This window comes from Mastigoproctus giganteus, chromosome 11 (genome assembly GCF_048544385.1).
Source record: "Mastigoproctus giganteus isolate SK-2022 chromosome 11, ASM4854438v1, whole genome shotgun sequence".
Lineage (NCBI taxonomy): Eukaryota > Metazoa > Arthropoda > Arachnida > Uropygi > Thelyphonidae > Mastigoproctus > Mastigoproctus giganteus.
The window spans coordinates 64,488,408-64,511,943 of NC_143585.1; the positions used below are offsets into that span (position 1 = coordinate 64,488,408).

General features: G+C 35.7%; 1 protein-coding gene across 2 annotated transcripts in view; it reads right to left on the bottom strand.

The window, feature by feature from the left end:
* LOC150078070 (vascular endothelial growth factor receptor 1-like) overlaps positions 1-23,536 on the bottom strand; it is a 341,587-nt gene that overhangs the window by 41,695 nt on the left and 276,356 nt on the right. For both annotated transcript variants that reach the window (XM_090385266.1, XM_090385267.1), the window contains one exon: positions 13,012-13,267. In XM_090385266.1, the coding sequence (XP_090241392.1) occupies positions 13,012-13,267 (256 nt within the window). The remainder of the gene's footprint in view (positions 1-13,011; positions 13,268-23,536) is intronic.

The window sequence follows — 23,536 nt, forward strand, 5'->3', positions numbered from 1 at the left end:
AATCCACGAAGAGCAGTGTCCATTGATTACCACTCTCTGTCTTGTTGCACTCAACCACCTTTTTATCCATTTTCCCCAGAAAAGACATTAAACTAACTGGTCTGTAATTACTCATGTCACCCTTTCATCCCCCTTTGTGAATTGGGGGATCAAAGGGTGACAGGAGTAATTGGGGGATCAAAGGGTACATTTGCACATTGCCAGTCAGTCCATGGGAACTTCCCTCGAGTCCAAGGATGCTCTCATAATTATGGCTAAGGGTTTGCTTACTTCCTTTAATATAACTGGATAGATCCCATCCACCCTGGGAGCCTTTCTCAGGTTTAACTCTAACAATTTTTCCTACACTTTAGTCTCAGTTATTACAAAATCATTAAACACCCCGTTACAGTTTGATAAACTTCTGTCATTTTCCTCCCTTAATAACTCCACATGTGTAAATGCAGATGCAAAATACTCATTCCAATTGTCAGCTATCTGAGCAGGATCATCAATAGTCAAACCATCGATATCAAGTGGATCAATCTAATTCATTCCCTTCCTTCTAAAGTTTATATAACTAAAGAAGTTCTTGCTGTTTTTCTTAGCATCTTTTGCGAAAGTTTTCTCGTAATCTGCCTTCACTTGCCTAATCTCCTTAGTGACTTGATTACAGACTAGCTACCATATGCTTCTGTGTATATCTACCATAGGCTTCTCTGTCGCCAGATAATTTATATGCATCCCATGCATTTTGTTTCTCTGCCACGAATCTCATTAGTTCATCTGACATCCATTTAGGCCCAAACCTTGAACAGTATTTCTTAATCGGTATGAAAAGCCTAGTAGCTGCCACAATTACTTTCTTGAATGCTTCCTTTAGAATTTGCTGTTGGTAACATCATCAGCTGGTCCCACTATACAGAATTTAAAAACTGTCTGAGACCACTGTAGTCACCTCTATGAAAGCAAAAATCCTTTCCTTTACCCCTGATGGTAGTTATGTCTTTAAGTAAATCCCACATCAGTACACTGTGATCACTACCAACTAGTGGTTCCTTTATCTGCAAATTCTTAATGGACGAATAATCACTGCTTATAACCAGATCAAGTGTATTACTCTCTCTGGTTGCCTCTCTAATGTGTTGCTGTAGAAAACAATCATCTGGTAAATCCACAAAAGTTTTGCTGGTGTGCAAGTGACTAACCCACAAGTTCCAGTCAATATCTCCCATTATAAGACAATCTGATTTACTGGCCCACTATTTCTCTGTACAGTTGTTCCTTGCACTCTAATGCGTACAACGAGCAACTTTTTTTTTTTTTTTTTTTATGTGACCCCCAAACACGAGAGGTATTAGAACCTATAGTACTTAGTACCGTGCTTGGGTTAAAAAAGCATGGGTTGAAGGAGAAGTATGGGGGGAGGGGGATGCCAGAAACTTTGCTCTAGAGACTAAACATGGGTTTCACCACTTCAAGCCTCCAATAAGCAAAGTGATGGTATTTCAACTGTTCAGAGAAATAGAGTGGCATGTCTAGATCTATAAACGTCATCCCAAAATTGTGACATTTCTCATAATTTTTTTTCAAGAATTTTTCTTAGTGTTAATATATGATCTACACAAGATCTGCCTGCTGTAAAACCGCATTGTTCTTCTGATCCCTGGAATTCCTTTTCCATTCTACTTCTTATAATCCTTCCCATGGTTTTCATAATGCAGTTTATTATGCAGATACATCTATAATTTGAACAAGTTCTTCTGTCTTCTTTTTTAAAAATTGAGACCTTGTACCCTGAAGTCATTTCCCTTGGTATTTTCTCTCCTTGAAATATGCCATTTATTAGTTTTATGATTAAAATAATCACTTTTTTTCTCCATATTTCATCAATTCTAAGCTGATTCCTCCTGGTCCAGGTGCTTTACCATTCTTCCCTGCCTTCAGCTCTCTCCCTCTCTCTCTCCCCACCTCCTCTGGTAAAACATTTAATCCTGTGTCCTTATGCAGATGTTCTTTCTCTTCCATGTACTCTTTCCTATCTTCTCCTAGCAGCCATTCCTCCCTCTCTATTATCTCCAAATTTGTCTTGTGCATGTTTTGATTCTTCATACCCTTTAATACTGACCAGGTTTCTGTTGTTCTTCTATACCCTAATTTACTATTTATATTTGCACACATTCTTTCCCATGCTTCATTCTTTGCATCCCTGTGAAATATCATCAGTGAAATATAATTTTATATTTTCTTCAAATTCTTTAATAGCCATATTACCTGCCTTCTGTCTTTGTGTTTTCCTTAAGTCCTTTGCTAGTTTTATTAACTGCCTCTGTCGATAACAGTTTGTGTTCATTGTTTTTTGAACCACTTCACTAATTGAAATGACAGCAACAGGCTCTTCATGTTCTTCTTGATGGAGCCACTTATTCCAAATCTTGGCTTGCTGTTTTTGTTCTGCCAGGACTTTTTGCTTTTTAATACTCCCAGCCTGACTTTTTATTCTTAAGTGAAATATTAACTATTATTATGTAATAATAAATTATAATTTATTACAAAACAAATGCTAAAGTGAGTTATGGGCTTATTTTTATAATACACTTGTAATTCACACTTAATATTTTGTGTACAATGTATTGTTCAACCTAACAATTCTTTGTCCTTCTTCCAAGTTCTGCACATTGCAACTACCGTGCACCCAGAGATGTCGTAACATATAAGAGACATCATCCAGGCACCAATCATGGGGGAAATGAAATGAATATAGTACCAATAGGATTCTTTGTACAGTATGGGAACAGCACTTTCTTGCTTACATCCAGGTGGATGTAAGCAAAAATATCCTTTAGTCCTGACAGGGCCCTGGGTACACCAGACTTAGCAGTGATATCTGATGTTGTTGTTATTGATTTTACAGTACAAGAACAACTAAAGGCCATAATGCACCAGATATATAGACTGCCCACAGATTAGCATTAGCATTAGTAGAGGCATTTGATGCAAGAAAGCAAGCTTATGCAGCATCAGCCAAAAAAAAAAAAAAAAAAACCCACTTCCACTTCACCCCTCTGTTCGTTCAAAATACCTGTCCAGCTGAGCCTTAAACTTATTTAGGCTATCAACCTCCACTACAAGGGATGGAAGTCTGTTCCACCAACCAACCACCCGCTGGCTAAAGGCAAATTTCCGCACGTCTATCCTACATCTGTCTTTCCTCAATTTGAATTTATGCCCTCTCAGGTGATTATTCTGAGCTAGAGGAAGAATCCCATCAGCATTGAGCATGCTCAAACCATTCAAGGCTTTATACACCTCTATCAGATCACCTCGCTGGTGCCTAGTCTCCAGACACTGTAATTTGCAAAACTTTAGCCTTTCTTCGTAAGAGCACCCCTTTGTTCCATTCACTAATCTTGTTGCCCTTCTCTGTACTCGTTCCAGCAGCTCTACATCCTTCTTGAAATGAGGCCTCCAGACCTGTATACAGTACTCTAGGTGTGGCCTGACCATTGCCTTATACAAGGGAGAATAATCACCTCCTTATCCCTGCTGGAAAAATTCCTGTATATCATTGACAATACTCCATGAGCTACTCTTGCAGCCCGTCTGCACTGCTCAGAGAACTTCATATCTGCCTGCACAACCACCCCCAAGTCCCTTTCATTCTCTACCACTGTCAGTGTAGTACCACAGAGTTGATACGTTGCTCTGGGGTTGCTGTTTCCCATGTGTAGTACTTTACATTTGTCAATGTTAAACTTCATTTGCCACCTCTCAGCCCATCTGCTCAACCTTTCCAGATCCTGTTGCAGCAGCATAGTGTCAGTAGTGTCCTTGACAACCCTGCCAACCTTTGTATCATCTGCAAACTTGGACATTAAGCTTGATATACCATCATCAATATCATTTATAAATACAGAAAACAATAATGGACCCAACACTGAGCCCTGAGGGACTCCACTAATAACATTAGTCCACGATGAGCAGTGTCCATTGATTACCACTCTCTGTCTTCTCCCCCTCAACCACCCCTTTATCCATAGCAGCAATTCGCCTCCAATGTCACACTGCTCCAATTTGTGTAGCAGTCTTCCATGTGCAACAGTATCAAAAGCCTTTCTAAGATCCAAGTATATAATATCAAAGCTATTCCCTGCATCCAGTTCTTTTGTGACTGCATCATAATATCCAATCAAATTGGTCAGGCAAGACTTCCCCTTAACAAAACCATGCTGTGTCCGAGCTATAACTGAAGTCTTGTCTAAATGATCCTGCAGTGCTTCTTTAACCAGTGCCTCCATTAATTTTCCTGGAACAGACGTTAAGCTCACAGGTCTATAATTACTTGTGTCAGCCTTTGATCCTCCTTTGTGAATTGGGGTCACATTTGCACATTTCCAGTCTATGGGTACCTCCCCTGAGTCCAAGGAAGCTCTCATAATTATGGCTAAGGGTTTGCTTACTTCCTTTGCTGCCTCCTTTAATATAACTGGATAGATCCCATCCACCCCAGGTGCCTTTCTTGTGTTTATCTTCAACAGTTTCTCCTCCATTTTACTCCCAGTTATTTCAAGATTCTGTAGCTTACTGCTAGAGTTGAATACACCTCTGGCATTCCCCTCGCTGAATAACTCCTCATGTGTTTGCTAGTGTTTGAAAGAAAGAAAAAAAATGTTGCAGTCATAAAACATCTGGCACAGGCTTTTATTGCAGGTTTAAGATAATTTTTGCAATATGCAAAATTCTAGGTGTGCATTCCATCTTCTTCTCAATTTTAAAAATGTAATGATTTATAATAATAACAGTAATAAGCAATATTACTGTTATTGTTATAAAACATTATACATAAGCAATAAATACAAATAAGTGTTATTCTTTCAATAAATCAAAATTTTTATGATTCTCGGTGGTATCCACTGAGAATAAGTAGCAATAGTCTTCTCCATTGGTGAAGTGGTGTTACTTAGTTGAGGTAGTGCAATACCATGGAAACTCATTGTGAAGGTATTCACAATATGAGATATAATAAAAATGATGCCAATTCATCTACCTAGGTAGATGATCATTTTAGAACTACATGTATAAAAATGATGCAATTTGCACTAACCCATATGTCAGTAAACTCGTTTGCAGTCTAGGCAAAAATATCCTTTAGTCTAAATCAGTGCACACCATCAGACATCTCTCATATTGTGGAGTTATACTTCATAACTTGGTTGTCACCACTACAACACCAGGGTACCTGCCCATCCACTGAAGAGAGAGAGAGAGAGAGAGAGAGAGAGAGAGAGAGAGAGAGAGAGAGAGAGAGAGGCCAACAAACATTGAAAGGGTGCAGTCTGTGGGGGCCTGATGCTGCCTGAGTTACAGAGAATAGGTAACCACAGTCTTCCCTAATGGGGAAACATTGCCTATTCGAGGGATTTACGAATGAGGAGTAACTGCTCCTTTCCTCTTTTGATGGCATTTCTTCTTCTTCCTCTCCTATTATAACTTTCCTCCATCTTTTTGCTTTCCTAAGTCTAATAGGGACAGATATGTGGATAACACAGCTTTTTATCCCTTACCATTTTACAAACAGTGCCATCTGGGGGAGCCTGATGCTGCCTGGAGTTACCAAGAATAGGTAACAACAGTCTTCTCTAATGGGGAAGCGTTACCTATTCAAGGGATATTTATGAGTGATCGAGTTGAATGAATATGAGTAACTGCCCCTTTCCTCTTTCGATGACATTTCTTCTTCCTCCTCTCCCACTATCACTTTCCTTGACCTTTTGGCTTTCCTAAGTCTAATAGGGATAGAGATGTGGATAACACAGTCTTTTTTCCATACCCTTTTGCAAATGGTGATATCTGGGTGGTGGTATCCACCGAGAATAAGTAACGATAGTCTTCCCCATTGGTGAAGTGTTACTTATTTGAGGTAGTGTAATACCATGGCAACTCATGTGAAAGTATTTACAATATGAGATATAATTAAAATGATGCCAATTCATCTACCTCGGTAGATGATCATTTTATATCTACACATATAAAAATGATGCAATTTTCACATCCATATGACAGTAAACTCCTTTGCAGTCTAGGCAAAAATATCCTTTAAAATTTTATGATTATTATTAATTAGTAATATATTTATATTTCTAATTTATTTACATTTAAATTCTAATACAAAACATTGAATTAAAAAAAATTTCATGATAATCACTGAAACAAAGAAATTGCTAACACTTATTTTGTATTTTCCCAGTGATCAAATCCCATCTCTGTTTTCCAAAACTGTATGGAACCACTGGGTGAGAAATGTATGGAATTGCATGGAAATTGTATTTTTCTGTTCTCATACCAGTATAACACCCCACCCCAACTCCACACTTTAAACTATGCTTCCAACTCACTGCATCATGATAACGAAAAAAAAAAAAAAAAAAAAACTCAATGGTATTGTACTAATTTTACTGCTTGTGAGGGGTGGAGATTTTGCCTCACAGCTATAAAAATTCTGTAATTTATGACAATGGAAAGTTTGTTGAAAAGGCCATGGGATTGTAAGTTGTTATTTGTGAGTAAGACTAGCAACTTGTTAATTAGCAATGAAGTTACTGTTAGTTACCAAAAAACCCCAATTACATAACGCATTCAGCGAACTTTGTAAAGAATATCGATAGCAACTTTTATCCATTTGTTTTTGTTGGGGGAAAAAAAAAAAAAAAGTCTGCTTCTTGATGTTTAAGCTTGTAGTAACCTTGGTAAAATAATATATATTTTTTGTAGTATTCAGCGGGACTTGCTTGAGTTCAAAGATAAAACTACCATTTGCCAAGTCCACTACCACAGGATGGTTGAGGGCAGCATCACATTCAATGGAAATCAGTGATAAATAACTTAAATGGTTTGCATCACTGTAGATCTTAGATATGTTTTAGTTTGGAATTCTTTCACCTCTTGTAGTTATTCATTTCTGGAGTTGCAAAAACATGGAAATAGCAATACCGTTCTTTTTTTTATTTTTATTATTTTCAAATATTTATTTTAGTAATCTAATAGCTTGGAATTTTTTCTCATCTTTTAGATGGTGTTATTTTGTTGCACAAATTTACGCCATTTTAGTTCAGCTGATTCTTCATCACTAATGTATAATTGCAAATTCATGCACTGTTTAAAGAAAGCTACCATGTGTGAATCTGAAACATCTCAGCAAGGACCAAATTCTAGCAAATCCTCAGTTTTATGGACCTTGATTTAATGGGAAAAAACAATTGAGTGGTACCAGAATACTACTATATGGTCACAGTAAATTATCTTCTAATATGTACTATGCATTAACCAAGGTCGCCTCTGTAGCCAGGTGGGCAGGAGCTGCAGTGCGTAGCACACACTTCTTGATTAGACCGAGGTTTGAGCCCGTGACCACCAAATACGGAGGATGCGGAAAGGTCAGGGAATGACCACCGCATATCCCCAGAGCAATATGGCCTTAGTTGCTAATGCTCCTAAAAACCAAATAACAACAACAACAGCAGCATCAATCAATAAAGTCAAGGTTATAAAAACTTGTTTTTTTTATTGTTTATGATAGTTTCAGTGTTTCCATACATACATTTATATTGCAAGTTTAAATTTTCATAATATTTGGAGCACAAATTGTCTAAAAAAATACTTTTGATTGCGCGCGCATGCGCACGCACACACACACACACACACACAAAAATTAACGACTTTTGAAAAAAAATAATTTTGAAATTCCTGGGAGTTGAATTTCAGCCCCCAAGTCTGATGTCTAATTTTGTAATCAAGCTTAGCATGATGCTTTATGCATCTAACTTTCCAATTAATAAAGCACAGTTTCTGTTTCACTTTCGCTAGAAATTGTATCTGTTTTGTGCTTCTTTGATATTTTCAGAGTGTTTCATAAATCAAATTTCTCTGAAATTATTATTATTAGCCATATGGTGCAAGGAAGCCAGAGGCTGATGCTGCACCAGCCAAAAAATATTTGAGTTACCCTGAGAGAGAGAGAGAGAGAGAGAGAGAGAGAGAGAGAGAGAGAGTCAGAAGTAGAAGGAAATCACCAAGAGAAGAATGATGATGATATCCAGCTCAGGACCCTGGGTGTGCCAAGCCCATACTCATCAGATGTGAGCTACTGGGCACACAAAGAGTGAAAAATACCTTGTATATATATTTGATTTTCATTTTTATGTTGACAAATAACTGAAAATGAAGTTTACTGTGTTTTTCATATAGAGTTAGTATATGAAAGCTGAGTACACAGCTTTCAGCTTGTTGGAGAGGTCAAAAGCACATTACTACAACTGGGATATGCAAAACATGTTAGAAATCTACCTTTATCTATCTTGTTGATTATAGAATGATATGCTCTGACCACCTCATTATCACAGCACCTGTGCTATATGAGAATTGAATGATTTAAGATTGAAAATTAAGGTTTAAAATTGAATATCCAAGCTCTACTGTATCTACTGTATTTCATACAGTAGAGCTTGGATAATTCAAAGCTGAAGGGACATCAAACTTATTTCGAATTATCCAAACTTCAAATTAAAAATAATTCTTTTCTATAGAATAGGAGGTTCAATGGGCAGAAGAATAATTTGAAATAATCATTATTTCGAATTAAGCAATTTCAAATTATCCAAGCTCCAATGTATATTTCAAAATAAGTGTTTTCTATGTTTTTTTGGCAGACTAGCACCCTTCAGAAACTGTCTTGACAGTCAGCAATTAGTCAAGTAAGCTCTTATTATTTGTAAACATATGGCATTCTGAAAAAAGAAACAAAGTAAGCTATATGATTTCTAACATGTTTTCTGTCCCCCCCCCAACAAAATGCTGCATAATATAAAAATTACACATTATGAGGTGTGATTATGCTATGAAATTTTTTAAAAATAAATACTGTATTCCAAGAATATAATTTATTTTTATGTAAGAATCTTAATGAGAACATATTTATTATTAAAGTGAAATTTTAAAAAATTTTAATAATAATGATTTTTTTAAATATTTTAACATAAGTAACCTTGTCCTTTTCATTTATGTAACCTTGTCCTTTTCATTTATGTAACCATGTTAATTCATGTATTACCATGTAACCCATGTCCTCTAGCTGCATGGCTGTAAAAGGACATTCCTTTGGAAATAAAATTATATTAATAATAATAAGTGTTAGCACAGTCAGAATTGGTAATTCTTATTGATATTTTATAGCTCCATAATACTGTAAGCTTTTTGAAAATGAATATATTATTTGTAATTATAGTAAATTTTCTATACATTATAATACAGCTATATATATATATCATCAATCTTCTCTTTCTTGGTGATTCCCTTCTATTTCTGACTCTCTCTCTCTCTCTCTCTCTCTCTCTCTCTCTCTCTCTCTCTCTCTCTCTCTCTCTCTCTCTCTCTCTCAGGGTAACTCGGAAATTGTTTTTTTTTTTTTTTTTGGCTGGTGCAGCATAAGCCTCAGGCTTCCTTGCACCATGTGGCTAGTAATAATAATAATAATATAAATTTTTTTATTTTGCAAAAATAAGTCCCAAGACTGATGACTTTGTAAATATAAAATTTCAAGTTCATATGTAATATGGCTTTTTGTTTGTTTGTGTTTGTTTTTGAAAAATCATCCTACTTTAATTTTTATATAAAAAAAATACTTTGTTCATGACCACAAAATACTTTTTGTAGCTGGGTTGCTTTCAGAAATAAACAAACAGAAACAGTTTCTCTTGTTTGTTTACAATGTTTATTCAGTATTCCTGGAAAAAATGGAATGAAAAAAAATGCATGTTCCAAAAAGTACTTGTGTTCCACGGTGTCATGTGAGAAAATGTGCGTAATTAGAGATGAAACCAAAAGTCTGAAATACAAACAACCTCCATTGGCAGCAAGTAAGATTCCACTGAGGTACACACCATCTGTGTTTCTTCTGCAGATACTTACATATTTAATTGAAGGAATTATGAAATAATGGAGTTGCAAAAAAGTGTTAAGCCTGAAAAATGCACGTAATTACATCTTTGATCTCATGTTTCTCCATAATACATGTAAGTTAGTTATAATCCAGTTTAATACAAATATATACTAACAAAATCAGTAGCTTTCGAGACGCGTGTCCCTTTGTCAACTGACAAATTAAATACAAAATACAACGAGCTGAGTGAGGCACGTTAATCATGCGTCATTGTTGTTGCACGGACGTGCACTGCTTTCTACACCACTGATCATCCAGCAATAAAACGGTTGTCTCCAGGATGGGATGTAGACGTATGCCTTTCTGGCGATTTAATGCCTTTGGATTGTTTACTATGTTGAGTGACTCTAGCCATAGGCGGTGGCGAAAGTGTCGTGAGTGGTCTGCTATTTCAAAGTCGCGTTTGGGGTCAAGATCGTGGTTGGTGGCCCAAAAATGTTCCGCGACCGCGGACTGGTCAGTTTCGGCAAGCCGGATTGCTCTGTCGTGTTCCTGTCGCGTAGGCCCACATCTAGAGACCTCAGTATACCGCAAGCCTATGTGGTGCGGTCAATTCACTAACTACAGATCCGGCCACGCACCAAGCCATCTCAATAGCACTGCCCGCACCCTATTCTCCAGGGCTTGGAGCCATTCCAGCACCGACACAATTAGGCGTAACGAGATCTCCCGTGTGAAGCCGGACCTAACCAAATGTGGTTATCCATCCCATGTACTAAGCAGATGCCTATTACAGGCAGAAGAACTCACATCCAACCAAAGACCACCGAGCCAAGCCGGTATATCATCCGCCTACATTCCCTATTATCCAGGCGTGTCAGGACGGATCTCGAAGGTCCATAGAAGTTACAACATCAAATGTGTGCAATTACCCTGCAGGAACCTACGTTCACTTGTCTCCAGCGTGAAGACCCCTGTCACACCTGTCTTACGCAGCAATGTGGTATATCGCATCACCTGTAGAGACTGTAACAGTTGCTACATAGGAGAAACATCAAGGCGTCTTCAGGATCGCCTCACGGAACACTAACTTACGTATATTATAAACTATGGACCCCAGTACTCCAGGCCCATTCGTTACTATGTTTCTCCATTGTGACAGCAAGTAAAAATACTATGCTGCTAACAAAGGCAATATCAGACTTTTATTTCAAAGTACATGAGTTCTCCACAGACCTAGACCTGATTTTAATATGAAAAATAACTACTGAATAGAGGTGTTATTCACAGCCAGCCTGCCTATTTTTTTTCTTATTTTCCTATTGGGAAAATAAATTACTTTACTTTTACCCTTACAGAGTCCAGAATTGTATCAACTAGGGAAAAAAAGTACAATAAATTTCTGTTGATAGGCATGTTATAACTTTCTGAACATGGAGTTCTATGACAACAAAGTGCAACCACTTTAGATATGAAATTAAGGGGGGGGAAACTATTCAGTTTATGAATAAGATCTTTTCATTTTTAAAGCATTTAGATTTGCATTAAGGAGTAAAAAAAATTAAGATGAAATTTAAATTAAGGGCCAGATTACGGGCTACTAAACATGCACATATATGAAATCAGCCTTGTTTTTATTAAATGTCAAGTAGTTAGGCTGTGAATTTGTGAATTGTGTGTTTTCCTTCTGTTACAACTAGTCCAATAAAAAATAATTAACATTATTTTGTGATAAGGTTGCTGATATATTATAACCTCACTCTTCTTTTGGAATTCAGATGGAAGGATAACTAAAGCACTAAATGCATATGAGTAATGTTGAATCCATACTGTCATCTGTACATTAAATAATGAGATGGAAAAGAGGGCTATAAAACTGGGTCTTTAAGTATCTTGCCAAAAGGACAAAATCTGTTTAAACTTCACATCTTCAAATTCCTGGAAGGCGCCTCCGTAGCCAGGTGGGAAGGAGCAGCAGTGCGTAGCACACGCTTCTTGATTAAACCGGGGTTCGAGCCTGTCACCACCAAATACGGAGGATGCGGAAAGGTCTGGGAATGACCACCGCATATCCCGGAGCAATATGGCCTTAGTTGCTAATGCTCCTAAAAAAAAACCAAATCAAAATCAAACCAAAAATTCCTGGTGAGCCTTTTTTTTTTTTTTTTTTTTTTTTGTAATCAATCTGAAATATGATATCAACAAAAAAAATATTGCTGTTGGAAGTTGTCTGAATCAGTAGCACATGAAATCAGCCCTAGGCGTTTATAAAATAGTTGATTTGAATAATAACAATAGTCCTGTTTTTAAAACAAATCATAAATACAGTTATTTTGAGTTTTTTTTCTTAAACTTCCTTTGGCACTATAGCCAGGGCCACACTCACCATATGCTAGTTATGCCTCTGATAAAGTACTATAAGTTCTAATACTTTTCATTTGAGATCATTAAAAAAATGAAAAACTTACATTGATTATTCTTACAGAAAACAAAGTACCTTCTACAGAAAATAGCACTTAATCTACATTGTGGAAAAAAGACCACCTGCTCCACCAACAGGATCTAGAACATACAGCCTATTAGTTTCCTGATATATAATATCCTTTCTTAGTCTTTTCAGTTTGGTACAGCCTCCAGAGATATGAGGTAGTCTTCTCACGACTACATGAGTCATTTCACAAGGTAGTTAACATTTTTAAACATTACCACTGAAGAAGACCCCAAAGTGACTGAACCGATCTTTCTAATTTAATTGCAGATACAAACTATCAGTGTTTGTATCTTCAATTATATTAAATAAAGTCTCATCTATATTACACAATGAAATGTGTTAATAATTTTTCCATTAACATTGAAAAACTCTACCCATTTAAATTACTTATTTCCTAGCTGATTCTATTAGATGAATGTACTTAGACTAAAAAGATCAAGAGAAATAACCCTGAGATAAGGAAATAAAGACTAATGAATAATAATCAAGTAAATAATTGAAAACATGAAAAGAAATAAAAGTATATGGTATATCTAAAATAAACTTATTAATAAATGATTTTAAGTCAAAAGAAACTTTAATAAAAAAAAATAAATAAATAAAATACCTTTCGTGATGCTAAGTATTCCATTCCCCTAGAACACTGAAATGCAAAACATAGTAAGTCACAAGTAGTAACAAACTCATATTTTGAGTTCTCTTTATCTTGGTGTGTATCTGAACTTAAGCTAATTATTCTAGAGTGGCTAATTTCACCACCATCATTTAAATAATATTCTTCTTCTTTAGCAAGATGTCCATCATCAGGATTCTGACTGTTCTTGTTACTGTAAAGTAGCTCAGCATAATGAAGTTGTTTTTCTCTAAAAATAAAAAAATAAAAAAATAGCATAAATTTGATTTGAAGATGAAATAGTCCAAATTTTATGTGAATTCTTTAGTAATCAGATATCCCAGATCCCTGGATTTATCTTCATTTAGCTTCTTACTCTGCAGTTTTGTGAAATAGCATGTCTCTGCAAACAATCCCCATAGTTAGAAAAAGAACTGCAACAGAATACTGAATAATGCCTGCATTTCCATTGTGACACTTGCAATTCTGTTTGTTAAGTTTTGGTATGCATAGTGAACATGTAAATTTGTGTACCAACAAGTTGCTAGTTTTTTTTATTATCATTTGTGAGTATGACATAATGCAGCCACAAACATTACCAGCATATGAGTGGCATATAATGTGCATTTTAGCTTTTTTGCTCTTGTGCCAATAATTTTCACATTTTGTAATAATGAGGTCCCTAAAAGTGTCAAAATGTTATTGTTTTTTGGGGGTTTTTTTGGTACATACTATATATCTAAGAATAATAATTAGCATTAGCATTAGTATTAGCATTAGTAGAGGCATTTGATGCAAGAAAGCAAGCTTATGCAGCATCAGCCAAAAAAAAACCCACTTCCACTTCACCCCTCTGTTCGTTCAAAATACCTGTCCAGCTGAGCCTTAAACTTATTTAGGCTATCAGCCTCCACCACAAGGGATGGCAGTCTGTTCCACCAACCAACCACCCGCTGGCTAAAGGCAAATTTCCGCAAACATCTATCCTACATCTGTCTTTCCTCAATTTAAATTTATGCCCTCTCAGGTGATTTTTCTGAGCTAGAGGAAGAATCCCATCAGCATTGAGCATGCTTAAACCATTCAAGGCTTTATACACCTCTATCAGATCACCTCGCTGGTGCCTAGTCTCCAGACACTGTAATTTGCAAAACTTAAGCCTTTCTTCGTAAGAGCACCCCTTTGTTCCATTCACTAATCTTGTTGCCCTTCTCTGTACTCGTTCCAGCAGCTCTACATCCTTCTTGAAATGAGGCCTCCAGACCTGTATACAGTACTCTAGGTGTGGCCTGACCATTGCCTTATACAATGGAATAATCACCTCCTTATCCCTGCTGGAAAAATTCCTGTATATCATTGACAATACTCCATGAGCTACTCTTGCAGCCCGTCTGCACTGCTCAGAGAACTTCATATCTGCCTGCACAATCACCCCCAAGTCCCTTTCATTCTCTACCACTGTCAGTGTAGTACCACAGAGTTGATACGTTGCTCTGGGGTTGCTGTTTCCCATGTGTAGTACTTTACATTTGTCAATGTTAAACTTCATTTGCCACCTCTCAGCCCATCTGCTCAAGCTTTCCAGATCCTGTTGCAGCAGCATAGTGTCAGTAGTGTCCTTGACAACCCTGCCAACCTTTGTATCATCTGCAAACTTGGACATTAAGCTTGATATACCATCATCAATATCATTTATAAATACAGAAAACAATAATGGACCCAACACTGAGCCCTGAGGGACTCCACTAATAACATTAGTCCACGATGAGCAGTGTCCATTGATTACCACTCTCTGTCTTCTCCCACTCAACCACCCCTTTATCCATAGCAGCAATTTGCCTCCAATATCACACTGCTCCAATTTGTGTAGCAGTCTTCCATGTGCAACAGTATCAAAAGCCTTTCTAAGATCCAAGTATATAATATCAAAGTTATTCCCTGCATCCAGTTCTTTTGTGACTGCATCATAGTATCCAATCAAGTTGGTCAGGCAAGACTTCCCCTTAACAAAACCATGCTGTGTCTGAGCTATAGCTATAAATAATAAATAATAATAATATCAAAAATAAATGAAAAAATAAATAAATTTAAATTAATAAAATAAAATAAAAATAAAAAATAATAAAAACAAAAGCCTTGTCTAACAATACAATAATAGGAATAACACATTTTTTAAAGATTTTATTTTATTTGTAAGATAAACTAAGAGAAAAGCAATTGAAGGAAATGAAAATATTGTACAGTATATACGAAATTTTTAGAAATCTTCAAGTACGAAATTTTTAGAAATCTTCAAGTACCGTGTTAATGGACTAGAAAGGAATAGCGAAAGCTTAAAAAGTGAGTACCGCTTTTTAAGCTTTCGCTATTCCTTTCCTGTACAGTATATATTAATATATATACAACATTTTAGTATCACAATAAAAAAAATTACAATCTTAATATAAAAGTAAACATACAAACCATTAACTTTTTTAATAAATTAATCTAATTTAAAGAAAGAAATGTTGTTTGCACAGTTTGTCCTATAAGCATTTTTAACTACAGCACAGACATCAAATGCAACAGTGGTTTCTTCATCAACTTTAATGCAGGCCAACACATTCTCTATTATGCTCAATGCATTTTGGGCATCTTTTTTTGATGGCAGTGTGTGCTTCATTTCTGCTGTTGCTGGTAACAAAATCATCATTGTTTTTCTTGATGCTCAGCAGCCTTCTGGTGTTGGTGTTGCTGTGGTAGCAACTTCATCCTCTACCTTCACAAACTCTTGAATTTTGCCAACAAAATCCAAATGCTCCTTCAAATTCTCCATTTCTCAATGTTGCTATCATATTCATCTGCTGGACCATGTTTTTTGACGATGTTCTCTCCAAAGCCACTCTTTTCTGAAGCAGTTGATTATTACAATTGATGTAATACTGTCCAAAGCAATAACAAGATTATGGATAGCATCCAAGGCATTCCAATTTGGCTGAAAATTGTTCCCTCCTTCTATATTGTGGATCAAGTACCTTATCAGGTAGGCTCTATATATTCTCTTGAGGTTATAAATAATGCCTTGATCCAGTGGCTGCATAAAACTGGTGATACTGGGAGGTAAAAACAACAGCTGTATATTTGTCAACTTAAGTGTCTCAGCATAATGTGCTGTACAACGATTTAGAATCATCAAAATGTTTTTTTTTTTTTTTTGAAGCCATTCTTCTGTCCACTTTTGATAACCAAGACTGAAAAATTTTGACTGTAAGCCAAGCACCTCTATTGGCCTCCTAATCACAAGGAAGTTGGTTAACTTCTTTAAAACATCTTGACTTGGAAAACTTACCAATCACAAGTGGGTGTAGTTTTGTACTGCTATCTGAATTGCAGTGTAACAGAAGAGTGAGTTTTTGTTTACTTAATTTTCCACCATGACAAGACTCTCCTCGAACATCAAATGTTTTATTTGGAAGCAAATTATAAAATAAACCTGTCATGTAAGATTGGCGCCTCCGTAGCCACGTGGGCGGAGCAGCAGTGCATAGCACACGCTTCTTGATTAGACCGGGATTCAAGCCCATGACCACCAAATACGGAGGATGCAGAAAGGTCAGGGAATGACTACCGCATATCCCCGGAGCAATATGGCCTTAGTTGCTAATGCTCCTAAAAACCAAATAACAAACAAACATCATGTGAGATTAAAAATATCTTTTGCCTCACATTTTTCAAGAATGGACTGTACAGAACAACTGTACAGTGTGTAGCCTTTTTCTTTGTTGATTAATCCAGGCTAGCCCTATACATTTTGTGAAACCAAGTTATTTTCTTGTCTTTGGAGCCAGCCACTGTTGCGTTTGAAGTTGCTAATTCCATGTTGCTGAGCTAGATAATTTGCCTTTTCTTGCAAAGGCAAATTAGATACACACATTTGTGGACCTGATATTGGCAAATTCGATGCATGCATTTGTTGGTACCACCCTAAAAATTTGGTTTCGTGCTTTTTGTGTTTTTCATCACAAATTTGTTTCCTGTTTTTTTATCACTGCTCCAGTGTCACACACTTCCTCAAGTTTTTTCAGTATTGTAGATAAAGTAGGTAAAGGGATGTTGTACTCCATTGCAATGTCTGTTTTGCTTTGTTTCATCCTATCAGCCTTCTGTATAATTTTCAGTTAAATTTTCAGGCTTAATTCCATCCATTCATATTTTGTTGCCATAACACTGCTAGATGAGATTTAATATAAACAAACTTTAAATTAATTTAAAGACACAATTCCAAAAAAAAAAAAAAAAAAAAAGACATCAGCTCAGATAAAATGGCACAAAAAATAGGTTATACTGTAATGTAGCAAAGACTCTTTGAACTGGTGTAACAATTGCAACTGATCTTAATCCCATGAAAAGTGAGGGAGTGTATGTAAACAACTTAGAAAACTGTTTTTATTCTTTTGTTAATTTAACTGCTCGTCCTTCACAATGATGTTTTTCAGAGTGCACTTATGTTGTAGCTACCATTAACTGGTTTTGTTTACACAAAAGCAAATTCTAACAAGTAAATGCCACCCATTGGGAAGCAGAGAACTGGGTGGCCAGAGACAATAATAGGGGCAATAATCAGACAAATGTGCCAAGATTTGTATCAAACATACAAAATAACAATATTTATTTTTCACAAGGTGAAAACAAACTTTGTAATACATATTAACCAAATTTTGTAATAAACAAATATATTTACATAGAAAGCTTATCCTTTCACAGGGGAATGGTATGTGCTTCATATAAATGAGTACTTTGTATAAAATGAGTTTGTATTAACAAGGTTTTACATGACATAATAATATTACATAAAATGTTGCTTTTTTGTATTCATATAGTGAAATAAAAAATATATTGTGTGCCTTTACATTCACTCAGTATTAGCCTGCAATATGCAGCAGCAGCATGAAAAAGGTTCTACCTAAAATATGACATGACAGCTTTGTACTAGACACTACTTTTAAATTTTTTCCAAGTATAGCAAATTTTTTCTAAGTATAGCAATATAAATTCTTCTCATCCTAGACAGGATGATTGAGTGAGGTCAGAGTTGCTTGCAGCTACAGTATTTCTTTGCTTTGACATTCAGTGCATTAAGCACAAATCATATTACATTAACACTATCAAACAACCATTGATAATAGATAGTCAGATTCTTCTGGTTTCTCCTAGGCAGCTGTTACTTTCATTCCAAAACAGCCATGACAGGCTGGTCACCTGACATGCCATACAGCCAAGTCACTACATAAGAAAGGCCCAATGCTAGTCCAGGCTCATCAGTTCTAACAATGGACACTTTCACCTTGTCCCAGTATCATATTATATTATATTATATTAAGATAAACTATTACTATTATATTAATATAATAATATAATTATCATATTACACTAATATAAAATTACTCTCCAATGATATTAGCACATTTATCACAATATGTCACCACCCCCTTCATGTTATGTTCATAGAAATGTTTTGAGTTATAAAAGAGGTTCTATAACTGCATCCTTGACCATATCATCTGAAGGCCTTAAGTACCAAACATTTTTTTGTGACTGAGCAATTTCACATGCAATAAATATACTAAACAAATAAGATACAGGTAACCCCTGTATAACACGGTACTTCTACAACACAGTTTCGCTCTAACACGGTTTGAGAATTGCGGCAATCCTTGCACAATACGGTACTTATATAATATGGTTTTGCTCTAACACGATTTGAGAATTGCAGGAAATCTTGCATAACACAGTATTTTGAGATTTTGTGCTAGGAAAACCCTGCTATTATGTTAGATGTAATTTTCAATGTTTGCAAATCCTTTTTGTGAATCCCTGCTGTTGACTTGCTAGTCGTTATCGCCTTCATGATATTTTTCCAAAGCACATTTCTGGAGGTCACTACCATAAAACAATAAAAACAATCTGCAGTTTCCAGTTTATTGGTCTTTTCTGTTAGTGTAATCAATTATTAACAGGTAGTAAACTCGACCTTCTTGCATTTGCTATAGTACCGATAGCTGGAATTCAGTGGGTTTCCACGTTATTATGATGAAAGGTGTTTCTTCTTCCATGAAATATTCAATCATAAAAAACATAAATAAATTTTTATTGTTATTTGATAAGCAATTAATAACAAAATAAATTTATTAAAATTAAAATAAAAATGACATATACATAAGATAAAACAGAAATAAAATAAGATAAAAGTGTTAAAATACAATAAGATAAAAGCATTAAAATACATAGTAGCTTTCAAAGCGAAGTGTCTCTTCATCAGCTAGTCTGTGAATGGTGTACTTCAGTATATATTGATGGTTACAATAGCATAAGTCAGCTGGGCATGATCATGTATCACGAGTCTGCCGTGTGTAAAGCAGAAGTGTGTGTACACGTGATGATCGCCAATGCTCATCGCACTGCAATACAGTACATTCTATAATAGGGTGTAAGTGTACTCCCCTCGTGCAATTCATAGTACTATTATTGGTGGCTATGTGTAGTGCTTCAAACCATGAGCGCTGGGGGTAATCACATGAATAGTTGACGATTTCAATATCCCATTGGGGATCAAGATTGTGTTCAACCATTATTGGGTTGAGCAGCACAATCTTGCTGTTTGTGCTGCTCAACCCAATTGATAAGCAATTAATAATAAAGAACAAGGCACTTGTTTATTTGTCATTTGGTTTTTAGGAGCATTAGCAACTAAGGCCAAATTGCTCCGGGGATATGCGGTGGTCATTCCCTGACCTTTCCGCATCCTCTGTATTTGGTGGTCACGGGCTCGAACCCCGGTCTAGTCAAGAAGCATGTGCTACGCACTGCTGCTCCTGCCCACCTGGCTACGGAGGCGCCAAGGCACTCGTGTGTGCCGTGTTCTTTGTTATTAATTGCTTATCATTTTTACTGTTTTAAATTTTGCAACCAAAAAAAAAAAAAAAAAACAGTGAACAGAAATATCAATTAATTAGTATGTACATATTACAGTATTAAGCTATGCACGTAAACTTATTTTTATTTTGCTAACTGGAAAATATTCTTCCGATTTTCACATATCATTTAACTTTAGAAAACAGGCCTTGTGCGTCGGGTTGCATTATATCATCAAAGTTTCTCATGACGACCGACTAACTGGTTAAAATAAATTTATTAAAATTAAAATAAAAATGACATATACATAAGATAAAACAGAAATAAAATAAGATAAAAGTGTTAAAATACAATAAGATAAAAGCATTAAAATACATAGTAGCTTTCAAAGCGAAGTGTCTCTTCATCAGCTAGTCTGTGAATGGTGTACTTCAGTATATATTGATGGTTACAATAGCATAAGTCAGCTGGGCATGATCATGTATCACGAGTCTGCCGTGTGTAAAGCAGAAGTGTGTGTACACGTGATGATCGCCAATGCTCATCGCACTGCAATACAGTACATTCTATAATAGGGTGTAAGTGTACTCCCCTCGTGCAATTCATAGTACTATTATTGGTGGCTATGTGTAGTGCTTCAAACCATGAGCGCTGGGGGTAATCACATGAATAGTTGACGATTTCAATATCCCATTGGGGATCAAGATTGTGTTCAACCATTATTGGGTTGAGCAGCACAATCTTGCTGTTTGTGCTGCTCAACCCAATTTGTCACTTCGAAAGCTACTATGTATTTTAATGCTTTTATTATATATATTTTAACTCTTTTATCTTATTGCATTTTAACGCTTTTATCTTATTGCATTTTAACGCTTTTATCTTATTTTATTTCTGTTTTATCTTATTTTATTTCTGTTTTATCTTATGCATATATCATTTTTATTTTTATTTTAATAAATTTATTTTAACCAGTTAGTCGGTTGTCGCAAGGAACTTTGATGATATCATTTAACTTTGTTAATTGGTAAGGTAATAAAGTTAAATTTGTGTTTTATATATAAGTGGTGATCCACTATTTTGTTGGGAGATCCCTGGGTTAGGTTCTGTGCTATTGAACTTGTGCTCATTTTAGACCATAAAATTGTGACTTCGAAGCATCCAGAAGGTACACAAAATCTAGATGCTGCAGAAGAGATTGTGCTTAGCAGTGGTGAAGAGAAAGAAAATTAAATGAACATACATTACCTGACATATAAGTATCACAGTTTGTAAGGCAAGACATTTGTTCAGTTATTACTATTTAAGTTACTGCTATTATAACAATAAAGTTAAAATATTAAGTTATTAATACCATAAAAATTAAGTTTTCTGATAGTTATAAAAAAAAATGTATTTTTGTTAACTTCTGGAACGTAACTCCCCTTTTTGTACTGGTTCTTAGTGCCGTATAACACGGTTTCGCATTACATGAGATTTTGTAGGAACCAAACTACCATGTTATACGAGGGTTACCTGTAGTTCCTTTTAGTTATACATCTCATTCTCTTAAGTTCACATTATAAAGCACACTTCTGTTAAAAATTACAAACAGAGTCGAGAAAGGGAAGTAATCTTTCATTTTTATTTTAAGAGCATTACTAACCTCACTAAAATTTCAATGGCTTTGTCACTCAGTGGCACTACTACTACTGCTTCCTCATGGCAGAGGTAACCTGGATAGAAAAGTGAACCTTTTGGTGCCAAAAGGAGTAAAAACAGACTTTAATATCCTTTCACTTTTAGAACTAGTAAACTCACAACTGGACACATTTCAAACTGATGACAGTTCTCAATCTAAGCAATTAAAAACAAGTTCTTCCACACAGGATGTTAGTATTGGTATTAATAATGACAAATGGGTGAAGGTAAAGAAAGCCATCACCAGAACCACAGCAAACTTACAAAACAAACTGGTTTTTCTCCACTGCAGTTTTTCCCTGAATTCTCAGTAAACAGACGGTGCGTGTTATCAGTAGCATCAATAGAAGTCAGGAACGATATATTGATTGACACATAGGCATGGCAGATGACGTACTGATTGGTGTGTGAACACAACAGACAATAACATCACAGCATTAAGTGATTGATTGATGTTATGATATAAAGAATATATATATATATATAGAAACGCAGTCTTTTGATGCATGATCAGGTGTAGTCCCCTGATGAAATACCTGATCATGCATCAACTTTCACCTTTGCTACATCAGATTTAATTGAATTTTTGCTTTATTTCCCCTATTTGAACCATATCCAAATTTACCCACTCTTATCTGATTCTAGCTACCATTACCTTTATTTTCATGTAATCTATTTTATTTTAAAGGTCATAATTTTTTTAATTATTTCTTTTATTCATATTTCGGCTATCTTTGCTTTTGGCTTTTGGCTGTCGTGTAACGCATATTTACATTAATGCAAATTATTAATGCAAATACATATACGTTTGCATCCTTTGCTGCTGCTTTGTGCACTTTGATGCATTTGACATATCCAGTTTATTTTATCTTCCCACTATTTCTACAGTTTTAATTCATTGGTATTATATATATATATATATATATATATATATATATATATATTTTTTTTTTTTTTTGGTAGTTGTTGGCGCATCGGCTTCTGTGGCCATAGTGCACCTCCCAAAGTTTTTGCAGTACTTTGATCCAAGCCCAAGGCGGGATTTGAACCCGTGACCTTGGGGTTGCCAGGCAGGCACTTTACCCACCTGGCTAGCCCAGTCGGCTTGGTATTATATACTATATCTATTTAAGTTTAGCTATCTGCTGCTTTGCGCGATGCTGTTTTTTAAATCACAGCCACTTCTGTTTCTTATCGATAGATAGTCTGGTGGTTACACCTTTTTGCTAGCAGGGAAAAGGAGGTGATTGTCCCTCTGTATAAGGCAATGGTCAGGCCACGCCTTGAGTACCGCATGCAGGTCTGGAGGCTCATTTTAGGAAGGATATAGATTTGCTTGAGTGTGTACAGAGAAGGGCAACAAGATTGGTGAGGGGAATGAAGGGATCCGCTTGCTAAGAGAGGCTTAAGTTCTGCAAATTGCAGCAGCTGGAGACTAGGCACCTGTGAGGTGATCTGATTGAGGTGTATAAGGCCTTGAATGGGTTGAGCATGCTGAATTCTGAAGGGATTCTTCCACTTGTTCAGATTACAAATCTAACGGGGCATAAATTGAAATTGAGGAAGGACAGATGTAGAATAGATGTGCGGAAATTTGCCTTTAGCCAGCGGTTGGTTAATTGTTGGAACAACCTTCCATCTGTCATTGTGGAAGTTGACAGGTTAAATAAATTTAAGGAGGAACTGGGCAATCATTTAGAGGGGATTGTTTTGTAATTTTTTTTTTTTTTTTTTTTTTTTGGCTACTACTACCACCACCACCTTCGGCCATTTGCTTACTTTAATTTTTCTGTCCTTTTCCTTATGGCATTATATGTGACTCTCACTTACATCTTTGCATTAACTCTGATGGTTATTATAATATATATATATATATATATATATATATATATATATATATATACACACACACACAGTAAAGAAAGAAAGAATTCTTTATATATATATATAT